This window comes from Equus quagga, chromosome 17, assembly GCF_021613505.1.
Source record: "Equus quagga isolate Etosha38 chromosome 17, UCLA_HA_Equagga_1.0, whole genome shotgun sequence".
In the NCBI taxonomy this organism is placed as follows: domain Eukaryota; kingdom Metazoa; phylum Chordata; class Mammalia; order Perissodactyla; family Equidae; genus Equus; species Equus quagga.
Genome location: NC_060283.1, coordinates 30538953 through 30552386, shown reverse-complemented (window position 1 = coordinate 30552386; position 13434 = coordinate 30538953). Strand labels below are relative to the sequence as shown.

General features: G+C 35.3%; 1 protein-coding gene across 1 annotated transcript in view; it reads left to right on the top strand.

Annotated features, from left to right (window-relative positions):
• The window catches only part of CSTF3 (cleavage stimulation factor subunit 3), a 67290-nt gene that overhangs the window by 37652 nt on the left and 16204 nt on the right, over positions 1-13434 (top strand). The window contains exons 4-8 of the mRNA XM_046643733.1: positions 10113-10145; positions 10539-10636; positions 11575-11641; positions 11956-11990; positions 12077-12203. Of these exons, the coding sequence (XP_046499689.1) occupies positions 10113-10145; positions 10539-10636; positions 11575-11641; positions 11956-11990; positions 12077-12203 (360 nt within the window). The remainder of the gene's footprint in view (positions 1-10112; positions 10146-10538; positions 10637-11574; positions 11642-11955; positions 11991-12076; positions 12204-13434) is intronic.

Below are 13434 nucleotides of genomic sequence, written 5' to 3'. Positions count from 1 at the left end.
GTGATTTTAAGAAAGGCTAGATGAAGCATTGTTCATGATACTAGATATCTAGTTTAAATGTTTGATTCAGCAGTGTAAAAATGTGTGTACAGTTAGTAACAAGGAAATGCACAGAAAAGTTTGATGCCATTGAAAATTAGGCAAGTGAAATGGTATTCTGATAAGAATCTATCAAAATAGGAAGAAAATTGTTTTGATTAGTGAAATTAGAATAATCTACAGATGAGTGACTAAAATAAGGCTTTTGTCCAATGATAATTCAATCGTTAATTTTTTTAAAATAGCAGTTCTCAAATTGTAGTGGTTCTTGCTTCTCAAATTGAGAAGTATAGTGAGAGGTGAAAGAATTGTAAAGAGTTTTAAGTAAATGGCTTTCCACCCCAGAAATTTTCCTCTTCACACATTAAAAAAAATTTTGTGTGACTATACTAATGGGAGATTAACTCAGAAATGAGAGTGGAGTGAGATATTTCCTAAGGCAATATTCATGTAGTAATCCTAGAGAAATTATATTAGGGAATAATATAATAATTTTAAGTTCACCTGGAAGGATTTTCATTTTATTAAGAGAACAATTCATAAAAGCTTAAAATTAAGGTAGCAGGGTAGAAAAGACTATACATTGATGTGAAAGAAATAAACTGATGTTAGATCTTTGGGGGGAGTGAGTCAGCACATCTACTTGAGCCCCGCTCTGGCTGTGCACTGCAGAATTGATCCTGTTTTTGAGATCAGTGGCTTATATACTTGGTCCCTGACATTCTTGACAGCTTGAGGATCTCAAACAGTTGTACACATGTCTTGTTCTCAGTTTTGATTTGCTGTTTAGAAAGAAGATCTGTGCCGTACATCAGTTTGGAGGGAGTGATGGAGGAGGTGGTGCAGTGGAGCTGGAGAAGGAAAACCAATTGAGTTATGAAGATTAGTGATTTTGATACTTCAGACCAAATTACTCACTTTCTTAAAGAGTAAGGTATCCTCTATTTTCCCTACTCAAAATTTGCAGATTAGTTGTTTTTGAAAAGTAATGTTCGGCATGGTGTTGACAAAGAGTATTGGAAGCAAAGAGTTTAGCCATTTATAAAGTGAAACAGCTGTGTCTATAGATCTCAAGTGATGGTTCCTGACCCTATACATTGAGGCAAAATCAAATTTAGGTTAAAAATTTTACCTTTGACAGTCTTGGCTGAATTTTGCCTGATTTACCTAGCAATTATTTAATTTTTTAGCTTTGTAGGCCTGTCTGAGAATTTTAGAGCATTTAAAAATGATTTTAAAATGGAGATATTTATAACCAGAGAAAAATACCAATTAATTACTCAGAAGAGGAATTTATTGCCGCAAGTCAGCTATGATTTTCTTTCCTTTTTCTTAAAAAACGAAAACCCAGCTCTCTTCACTGCTGTGAAATTGTGTTATAGAAATAAAATATATTATGGAAATATGTAACGGAGACAGAAAAATTATGTTAGTTCTCCCAGTGCTAACAGTTTTGGCTCACAGACTTGTGTGCATTTCTCCTGAGTTGATGTCTCTTGCACACTAGATATACAGATGGTGAGAGAGACACGAGAGTTGGGGGAGGGGGAGATGGATAGATAAATATACCAAATATGTATATATTTTTTTAAATTCCACTTTTAAAAATAATATATTGCAGACATTTCCATTCAGTATTATAAATGTACATCATTGCTTTGAAAGTTTTATTATGTATGTATAACCCATTCCATTGTTTAGACAAAGCATAATTTATTTAATCATGCTGCCTTTGGTCATTTGGGTTTCCACATTTTCCGAATTACAAACATTCTTTGAATGAACATCCTCATACACGTATCTTGCTGAAGAACAGTATAGTGTAGTGGCTGAGAGCACAGTTGTGCAGTCTGGGCAAGTTACTAAACCTGCCTGGGCCTCACTTTTCTCATCTTTAATAAGTAGTAAATAATAGTACCTGAGTGTGTTCTAAGGATTGAATCAGTTAATACATATAAACTCTTAGAGTAGTGCTTACGTAGATTAGGTATTTAATAAACATTGTTACCATTAGCATTTTGTCATTGATTTCAACTTCTAAATTTGTAAGAGATAAGCAATAACTTTCATATTGCCAGGTCCACTGATCTCTTTTCCACCCTCATTCCTTTTGACCTGTGGCATATCTGCCATCCACCATCTACCAGGTCTCTTTCTTAAAATGTTCTCCTTTGGCTTCTTAGATGTGATTTATCCTTTTCTCTTATCTCAAGTACTCTTTGGGGTTCTATTCCTTTTCTCAGCGTGCTAATGGATATTTTTGAGAAATTAATCTTTGCTTGACTGTATATTCTCTGCTTCAGAGAATATACTTAATGCCTTAGGTGTATTATATGCTCTAGCTATATATAAAAAAAATTTATAAACAGATGACTCAAATACACATCTTTAATCTCACTGTTAGTTGAAAACCAATACCTTATCTCCTAACTTCAAACCGTTTCTACCTGAGTTACTTATGTTCATCTCATGTTGTCAAATCAAAAGTAAACTTTACTTTTTTTTTACAGCAACTATCATAACATTTTTCATTTTTATTCTGATGAAAAAATACCTCTGTTTTTCCCTCTATATGACTGGTTTTCTCTCCGTGTTCTCCCACTTAAAGATGACAGCAACAGCCTCTTAGCTGTTGTCTCTGCTAGTGCCTGCCAGCCTCACCCCGCCGGCACTGAATCCACCTCTGTCTTCCCCTCCTCCACGCCCCTACTGAGAAGCCATAGTTTCTGAACTTGATTATTGGGTGCAGTTCAATTCTTTGTATATCAGATTTAAACCCTGCTTGGCTTTTTAGGCCCTCTGTAATGGACCTCCACCACAATTAGCCAACTATTTTCCTAATAATGTATTCTTTCTTGTGTGGATGTCTTCACTATTTCTTGTGTGAAGAAAGGAAACTCATGTTATTTCATTGACTTTCACAAACCTTTTTTCTCATTAATGGCCTGGATTCCATCTGCTCAGTAAAACTTTCCTTGATAACTTATTTGCATGGAGCTCCTTTTCCTCTGAATTTTATGGAACATAGGGCATATATAAAATAATTTAAATTTTGTCCTCTGTTCTTTCCAATAATTACTCTTGTGTTTCCAACTAGATTATAAGCTGTTTAATAGAGTCCAGGTCCATATTCCCATATGCACTTGGTAAATTCTAAGCACACACTACAAATATTTTTAGTTGGTTCAGAAAAGTGGAAGATTAATACCTAATTTGTTTAGTACAAAAAATTAAACTAAATGTAAACTTAATCTAGAAGTGAAGATAATCATTTTTGCATAGCACATTTTAATTTCAATCATAATGAGACTATAACTGGTCAGTACTTTCCACTCATATTTAAGAAATATGTTATTTCTCTGACACACTTAAGTGCTTGGAGGAACTGAAAATTTATGGGACATCAACAGGTTTTAGTCAATCTGTTAAATCTAAATTTGTTTATATGTAAATGTAGGCATACATATGTAACTACATTTAATAGGAATATTATAGAAATAGTACAATATATTGTAGGAAAAATTAGGAAGTACAGATAAGCAAAAATTAAAACTACCTATTTCTTTATTTACTTGACTCCCTCGCTAAAATATAACTCCATGAGTTATAAAACTTAGTTTAACCCACTGTTGTACCTCCAGTGCTGGAAAAGAGCATGCCACATAAGCACACAATTATTTGTGGAATAAAAGATTTGCAGATACCCCTTTCCTGATATTTTTACTTTAAATTTAGGACTGAGCGGTAGAAAGGACAATGTTCACAGCTGCTCCAGCAACTTAAAAATCTGTTGGTAGATCTTAAAGTGCCATTCTTCAATGTTTTCCAAATTCCTTAAAACTACTTATATTCTGTACTCTTCCAAGACATATTTTTCAGGGTATAATGGATTGGAGAGCAGCAGCAAAGAGTAGTGAAAAAGAGTAAATGAGTGGAAGTTGGGTTTTATATTTAGGATTCCATTTTCTTTCAGATTTCAGGACTGGAGCTAAGTTCTTTGGATAATTAAGAAGACAAGCAGAATCAGGCAGCTTCTGCAGCTCAAACTCAATTTAAATTGTCTTAAATTCCACAGAAGTGCAGGTGGTATACTTTAGAGTAGAAAAGATGTAGAGAACAAATTAGGAATGTGGGTTTTGCAGTTAATCCTTTTATTCATCACGTTTGTCGTGAACAACCGCCACGTAGGCTTGCCTGACTTGGGCCCTAGCCCTGCCTCCGCTGTGCAGCCCAGGAGTATCTTAAACACAAGCCCCGACTTGTTCCAAATGGCTGTGAGAATGGAAACCCATGCAAAGTATTTAGAGACTTACCTTTTCCTTAGATTGTTTTGCTTGTTTCCTTTCTTCTGTAGAGTTATCAGTTGGGTTCACTTGTCACATATGTTTTTGAACCATTTAAAATTATACAGTTACTTATTAATGATTCTTATAATTGATGATTTAAAAAACATGAAAAAATTTCTGTTGGGGATTTTACCCCCCAAGGTATATTATAAGAAAAAACCCTGAATTTTAGGAAATCAGCCAAAATTCCGTTAACATGTAGAGGTTTGTTTCTCTGATAAGAAAAATGATAGTTTTGTAGGCATTTACACCAACATTTTATAAAGTGTTGCATGAAATATGAAAAATATGCCTAACACTAGTTACAAAAAACTTATTTTTAAACAATTAAATAGTGTGGCTTCTTTAAGTCCACATATAAAAATGTTCCAGGTAAGGGGCTTAGCTAATCTGCACTCTTAAAGATGGATGTTACCACAGTTATTCAAAGGTTTATTAGACTTTTTTACTTCTGACAAGCTTTACATTACTTATTTACAAAATTAAATAATCTGCTGTAAGTGATCATTAGTTCCAATAATTGCCCAGAGGACAGTTTTAGTTCCCAAAGATAGAAGGTGAGTTAGTGCTTGGGAAATGATTGTGGGTTAACGAAGGACTGGGAGTGGGAGGTGTTCAGAAGCGTCCGGAACAAACTGTGTTTACTCAGTATGTTGTACTTGTTTGACTCTCCCTCAAAGAACCACTGATTTGAATTTAATTAAATTTCATGTTTATTCTTGATAGTATTCCAATTATCTTCCCACCTTATGAAATAAAAATAATTAAAAAGTTGACAATTAAAAATTTTTATTCCTTTTCCTCCACAGCAACTTTTCATATGTTGGTAAAATTCAGATAATTCATCAAAAAAGTAATATTGCATTGTATGATCAATTTTTCTGATACACAGTAGATATATCAGAAGGATAAGTATTAAAAATTATTCTAATTTTTTTCTTGTAATGATTTTTTAAATTATGAAATAATGTAATAACATTATAGAAGTTTTGAAAAACAATCATTCCATCCATTGTTCATATTTTGGTATATTTCAAACCACTTTTAAAAATCTTCATATTAGGGGCTGGCTTCGTGGCCGAGTGGTTAAGTTCCCGTGCTCCGCTGCAGCAGCCCAGGGTTCGGATCTTGGGCGCGGACATGGCACCGCTCGTCAGGCCACGTTGAGGCGGTGTCCCACATCCCACAACTAGAAGGACCTGCAACTAAGATATACAACTATGTACTGGGGGGTGTTGGGAAATAAAGCAGGAAAAAAAAAAAAGATTGGCAACAGTTGTCAGCCCAGGTGCCAATCCTTAAAAAAAAAAAAAAGGAAGATTGGCAACAGTTGTTAGCCTAGGTGCCAATCTTTAAAAAAAAAAAAATCTTCATATTAGAGGGGCCGCCCGGTGGCTGAGTGGTTAGGTTTGCGCACTCCACTTCGGCAGCCCAGGGTTTCGCGGTTTAGATCCTGGGTGCGGACCTAGCACTGCTCATCAAGCCATGCTGAGGCAACATCCCATATGCCACAACTAGAAGGACTCACAACTAAAAAAAAATACGACTATGTACCGGGGGACTTTGGAGAGAAAAAGGAAAAATAAAAATCTTAAAAAAAAATCTTCACACTAGAATAACTTGGAATTACTGTTGAAAACTGAAATCTACACTTTTAGCAATCACCTCAGATGATTGTTTGCACATTAAAAGTTTGAGAACTGAAGACTAAAGATAGTTTTTTAAGAGTTCCTGTCATTTAAAATTACATAGCATTACTTTTAATAGATATGAGCAAGTTTTTAGTAAGCTTTGCAAAATTATGTGTACGTATGTAACAAGCTTTAAATGGAGGCATTTTCTATTGGTTAATGACAAGGATCTGTGAATCTCTGATGTCGAAACAATACAAAATTCAAAGCAGTGTCAAGAATTTTTTTTCTTTATTTTTAAAATTTAAACCAAACTTTGGTTATCAGGTAGATTCCTGTACAGACATACATAACTTTGCTCAATATATTTAATAATATTTAACTTATAGATAAGATGTTTTCGTATAAGTACTAGTAAACAATACCTAGGATAATAATCTTTTAAAGAAGAAAATGAGACTAGTAGTGGGATGACCAAAGGCAGAGTGTCCGTATGCTGTTGTGCTGGTTTCACCAGTAATGGGATTTGCATATGACCTGCAGTATAACCTTTGCTTTTCTCTCAAATGGGGCTAGTTATAACAACATTGCTCTTTCTCACTACTTGGTTTTCATAGCTTTGTTTAGAGACGATGTAATGAAAAGTTTATATTCCTTAGGTTCATAATTTTGTTTTGTGATTTTTAAGCACCTGGAATGTTTAGGTGCTTTATATTCTTTTCAGTTTTTGAAAATCTGTTTGTGGTAGATGTTATTATTCCCGTTTTATAAGTGGGGAGCACTGATGCTGGGAGAGATTCAGTAGTTAATACAAGATGATCAAATTCCTTTCATTTTATCACACTACTTCAAAGCAGGTTGATATTTTTTGAAATCGAATCATCTTTAAACAATAATGAGATTTTCGCTGCTTGGGTAATGCCACAGGTGCAGGCTCTATAGAGGGGCTGTCAGAGAATATTTATTAGTTGAACTAATGAATGACAATTCAGTGGCCATATAGTCAAGGCCAGAGTCTTCCTATATTAGTCAAAAGTGTCTTTTTCTACATAAATGTATTGAACTAATACCAATCAAAGCAATAAATAATTGATGAATCCAAGATACAGGACCAATTCATGCAGGGGGAAAAACATAAAATTTTTTTGGTTTATATTTCTTACACATATATAGACATAATTTTTACTGAAATGCATAAATGAAATCATATACATGAAGTACAGTGTTTTTTCTTGTCTGTATTCCTCTCTCCACCCATAGAACTCTGCCCCCATAACTGTTAACAACTTTGTGTGTATTCCATATTTTCTCCATGCTTATAAAATTGTATACAAATATATATATGTAGAAATAAGATTTATTTTTGATCATTGTTTTACAAAAATGGTTTATATTATACGTTCTTTTTTCATTGAATAAAATCTTGTGGAAATTCTCCCAAAGTACCTCTTATAGCGCAAATTAATTTTATATGGGTATATATTGTTCCATTATGTGGATGCACTGTAATTTATTAAATTATTTCCCTGTTGGCAGACATTTATTTTGTTACCTGTTTTTGCTGCTGCAAAGTTTGCAGTAAATAACTTTGTACAAACCCCTTTATAGTATCCTGGTGCTTTTATTTTTATGGAGTAGATCCCAGGAGTAGAATCCTGAGTCAAAAGGTATGTGTTTTCTGAATAGCTTTGGCCAATGGCTTTCCATAAAGGCCGTATTTCCTCCAGCAATGTGTGAAATCCTTTTTCCTCATATTGCTTCAGTAGTGTTAATACCCTTTTAAGCTTTTACCATTCTGATTGGTATAAAGGTCTATCTATTATTTTAATTTGTTTTTCCCATTTTGGAAGTTTGTATGTGTTGCTATATTATTTTTAACCATTTGCATTTTCTCTTCTGGGAATTGCCAGCATTCTTTGCCAGTTTTCCCAATGAGTAGTTTTGGTTTTTCTGGCCAGCTGTAAGAATAATATATAATCCATCATCTGCATTTGGGAAGCTGAGGACTTGAACTTGTCTTATTTCACTGCCCTTCTCAACTCAACCTCTTTGCCTCTACTGAGCCAAGCAGCTGGATGCAAGGAACCACAAGTTATATGGCAGTCTCAAAGCGGAGGGCTGGTGGAGAGCCTAGGGTAAGGAGTAAGAAACTGACCCATAGAAATACTTGGAATCCCTCAGCTGCCGTTCTACGCCAAAGGAGTGTTGACTTCAGCCTGGCCTCCAGGAAACCAAAAAGCAGAACAGACAGGCTGAATCCTTCCTACTCTTGAGCAAAGATTTCTTTCTAGTTCTTTGTCGGGACTACCAACAGCCTATTTGCTGTCTGCACCCTTCCATGGCTGTTATGGTCGAGGAGGGGTCAACTACTACTCTATGAGGAAACTGCCAAACTGAGCTTCATGAATAGACAGAAAATTAACTGCACATCTAAGTATGCAACAACAAGAAAGGAATGTAAACGAAAATGGACAGGCCCCTAACAAAGCTGGTAGAGGAGAGAGAGAACTTGAACAAAATGATGTAAACACAGCAATATGAAAAGTGCAGTATTAAAAAAAACTCTCTGGAGCCAAAAACCATTATTTTTGAACCAACTACAGCAATAGGTCAAATGGAGGAGAACGGTAACATGGAGACTTAAATTAGTGGCCTGGAGAATCTAGTGAAAGAAATATTTTTAAACCTAGAGCAAAAATTCAAAGAAAGCATAAAAATAACGGATTTTGAGGATAGAGCAAGGAGACATTCTGTGTATAATAGGAGTTCTAAAAGGAAAAAAAGAAACGGAAGAGGGGCAATACTTTTAGAAAGAAGAAAATTGCTGAGGTGAGAAAGACTTGAGTCTGTAGCGTCAAAGGGCATGGGCGGAACTCGTGGTGATCATAACACATGGCAATTACTGAGTGGTCACTCTGCCGGGCAGTGTTCTAATGGCTTCAAATTTATTAACTCATTGAGTCCTTACAGCAGCCCTATAAAATAGGTACTGTTATCTCCCATATTCCGATGAGGAAGAAAGAGTCAAGTGGATACCCAAGAGGTCAGACTCCAGAGCCTTGACTAAACTGCCTCAAAGAGGAAAGACCTGTTAAAACTTAGGAACTCTGAAGATCAAGGGGAAATCTTCCAAGTTCCAGAGAGAAAGAGCAAGTTAGCAGCAAAAGAAAAAGACTGTTACCAGAGTTCTCACCTGCAGCACCGTAAGCTAGACAGCAGTGAGAAAATTTATATATGCCTCTCAGGGAAAGGGCTGCAAGCCAAGGTCTCTGTAACCGTCAAGTTGTTCACCTGTCAGGGTCAAACAACGGTGTGCTGGTATATCACTTCTGAGCAACCAACCCCACCTGCCATTTGATGGAAACACTCGAAGGGAAATGGAATGATATTTAACCTTTGTTTTTGCACCAGCCACTCCTCCTGCCTGGAGTAACTCCTCCCTTTCTTTACCAGTCTAACCTCTCAGCCTTAACATCTTAACTTTTTCCAGGAAATCTTCTGCAGCTCCCCAAGTCTGAGTTTTATGCTCCCATAGCACCCTGTACTTCCCCCATCTTGGCACTTATTTTCCCCATAAAATTGTAAGTTCTCTGAGGACAGAAGCAGACTGTGCATGTTTTGTTCACTGTGGGAGCCCTGGTGCCTAGCACAGTGCCTGGAATATAGTAGATTGACTGAGTGACTAAAATTTATGTGTGGTCGAAATTGCTGCTCTACTCAGATTCTTCTAGTAGTAGCTATTCAGGGAGAGTAAAACTTTGTTTTCAGTGGATACTTAAAGCCTTATTCAAGTGTACCTTGTATATATTTCTGTATTCATCTTGTGACTGTTCTACAAAGTTTTAAATTCACAAAATTTTAGCATAAATGAGTATATGAAAATCTATCCATATAGAGTCACTTTACATAAGGCATATTTACAATGCATATTGTCCATGTTGGGTTCAAACTGCTATTATTTGTTATTTTTGGAAGGCAAAATTAATAGGAAAGTGTAGAGATGAATTTGCAAGATTAGTAAAAAAATTCAGAGATAGTGTTTTAGTACTCTAAGAAGAATGATGTTAATCCTATATTTTTCTCTGTTTCTCTTCAGATTAAAGCTAAAAATTATGACAAGGTTGAAAAGGTGAGTCCTCTTCAATATGCTTTGAATTTTATGCTGAAGTTTAACTTAAGACTTCCAATATATAAGGCAAATATTGTAAAATGTTAATAATTATTGAATCTAGGTAGTGATTATATAGGAGTTCATTGTACTTATTCAACTTTTTTGTATGCTTGAAAATGTTCATAATAAAAATTTTGGAGAAGAAAAAATAATTTTACTCTACTGACCAAAATCATGAGAATGGTTTTGATTATCTAAACTGAAAATAAGAGAGAGCTGTTATTTGCATTTATTTATAAGAAGACAAATTCATGAAAGGAGCTTCATTTGTTTTTTTAATATTCCATTTCACCCATGTACATGTGAAATTTATTTAAGGTGAATTCTAATAATATTTTCTTGTATTTACAGCTATTTCAGAGATGCCTTATGAAGGTTTTGCACATTGATTTATGGAAGTGTTATCTTTCATATGTCCGAGAAACCAAGGGTAAACTGCCAAGTTACAAGTAAGTTATATCAGAATCTTAAGAATGCAGGTCATCTTTAGGCACACAGGCAATGCTGCATAAACTCACACCTTTTCTTAACTCCAGGGAGGAAGAGACTTAAGGATTTGAAAAGTCAAGAGTCTCTGAGAAGTCAGTAAAACTAAGAAAAAAGTGCCTCAGAGAAAGCCACTGGCATTAGTCTTATTCTGGAGAATTTAATCATCAAAGCCCCTCTTCTATATTGAAACACTATACATTTGCAATACCAAATCGCTTTGTTGGCTTGTTGTCAAAGTTGCTAAAAAGCATCTTATTACTTGTCATGGCTCCACTCTTGGCAGGTTACAATGCAGTGTGCTAAAGTATTCCGAGGCGTCTTTGGCAATTCTGTTCTTGTGCCTCTGCCTCCCCTGTGACTTTCACCCACCTATCCATCTGCTGAATCTAAATAGTGGGCCTTCTCAAATGCTGTCTTTGTGTATAACAAACAGGCAAGTTATTTCTATACTAGAATTTTATCTTACTTTTCCTCGTTATCCTTTGTTGTCTTATTGAAGAGGAAGTTCTTTCTCCCTAAATTTTACTACAGAGCTAATAGATCTTCAAACATAACCTACCTCCTTAATCAGAGAACCTGACAGTTCCACGTTTGAATCTGATACATACAAGATTAGGCAAGTTAAAGGACATAAAGATAAGTAAAACATGGGCCTTATCTTTGATATACCCACAAGCAGTGGGCAAAGGAAACAAAATGTAAATTAACGATGTTGACAAGTTAAACACAAAAGAACCACTTTCTTCATATACTTGCAAAGACGCTTTACATTTTTCTCTATACAAAAGGTTCAAATGCTGTTCTGATCATGATCAGGTGTAATGATTATGTTTCAGTTGTAGATACATTTTAATAACAAATACAGTTTAAAGAAACGTGTCTTTCACATTTATTTCAGAGAAAAAATGGCTCAAGCGTATGACTTTGCACTGGATAAAATTGGAATGGAAATTATGTCTTATCAGGTAGAATTAAAATTTTTTTTTTAAGATTTTATTTTTCCTTTTTTTCCCCAAAGCCCCCCGGTACGTAGTTGTGTGTTTTTAGTTGTGGGTCCTTCTAGTTGTGGCATGTGGGATGCTGCCTCAGCATGGCTTGATGAGCGGTGCCATGTCCGTGCCCAGGATCCCAACTGGCAAAACCCTGGACTGCCAAAGCGGAGCATGCGGACTTAACCACTTGGCAACAGGGCTGGCCCTGAGAATTAAAACTTTTTAATAGATACACAATGAATTTGAAAATATTAAGAAACGTACTAACATTTTATTTTATTTCTTAGATTTGGGTGGATTACATCAATTTCCTAAAAGGCGTGTAAGTAGTTTTATAGTTTTTTTTTTTCTGTGTGACCAGTTGACTTAGCTATAATATAATTGATGGCATTTCTTATCTGATGCCAGGGAAGCTGTTGGATCTTACGCAGAAAATCAGAGAATAACAGCTGTCCGAAGAGTTTATCAACGAGGTTGTGTTAATCCAATGATCAACATTGAACAACTCTGGAGAGACTATAACAAGTATGAAGAGGTAACTTAGGCCAGAGTATTTTATTATTACAACCAAGCCATTTAATTTTTATGCATTGTGGATTTGTGGATTCTAGCCTTTCTAGTGTCTGGTACCTGAATATCAGTGTTGCACATGTCTGTTTTTATATTGGTTGTAATGAAAGAACCACTCCTAATGTTTTTGCAAGGTTTTGAGAGTCTCGTATTACTGTTGAGTTATTTTTTAGGGAATACTCTGGGAGGATTACAATTCTTACAAGACCATTTGTATTCCACGTTGAACCATATGTGCACAATCGTGCACACACATTGCCATTGATCCCTTCTGAAGTGGTACCTTTTTAGAATTGTTTTCCAGCGGCAATCATCAGTTGCAACACACCTCTTTCACCTCGTTACAGTGATGTGATTATTGGTTGTGTTTGTGAGATGTGGGGCTGCAGTCCAAGACTCTTGTCTCGTTGGCTTATGCTTTAACCAACTGACCTAATAAGCCCATAGCTCTAAATACACACGTCAAATAAGCTCTGTCATTGGAAGAAAGCTCCTCATATGTCCATTGTATTTTAGAAGAACTATGTAGGGTATTAAAACTGTTTCCTCACAGGCATGAGCGATGGTTCTCAAACATTTGGATCTTGAGATTTTAAAAATTATTGAAGACCACAAGGAACTTTTAATTTTAATGTGGCTTTTATCTATCAATATTTAGCATATTGGAATTAAAACTGAGAAATTTTAAGATATTTATTTATTAATTCATTTAAAGTTTATAATAATAAACTCCTTACCTTTTAACATAAATAGCATTAAAACAAACTGTATTTTCCAAAACAAGAAAAAATTTAGTGAGAAGCATGGCATCGATTTATATTTCTGCAAATTTCTTTAATATCTAGCTTACTAGAAGATAGCTAGATTTTCATATCTGCTTCTAAATTCAATCTATTACAATATTGAACGTCATGTAGCCTCTGAAAACTCCACTGTATTTTTGTGAGAGAGGCAAATAATGTATTAGTATTGTACGAAAATTGTTTTGATCTCGTGGATCCCCTGAAAGGGTCTCGGGGATCAGGAATCCTTGGACTACACTTTGAGAACTGCTCAGCATGAGTGAATGTTTATGTCTCCTTGGTACCTCTGTGCTTATTTTTAAAGTTACACAGACCCAGTTAAAAACCGGCTTTTAGAGCTAAGCTATGGCTGTTCACCCAGATGAATCTGCACATCATTCTTTATTAGTGGAA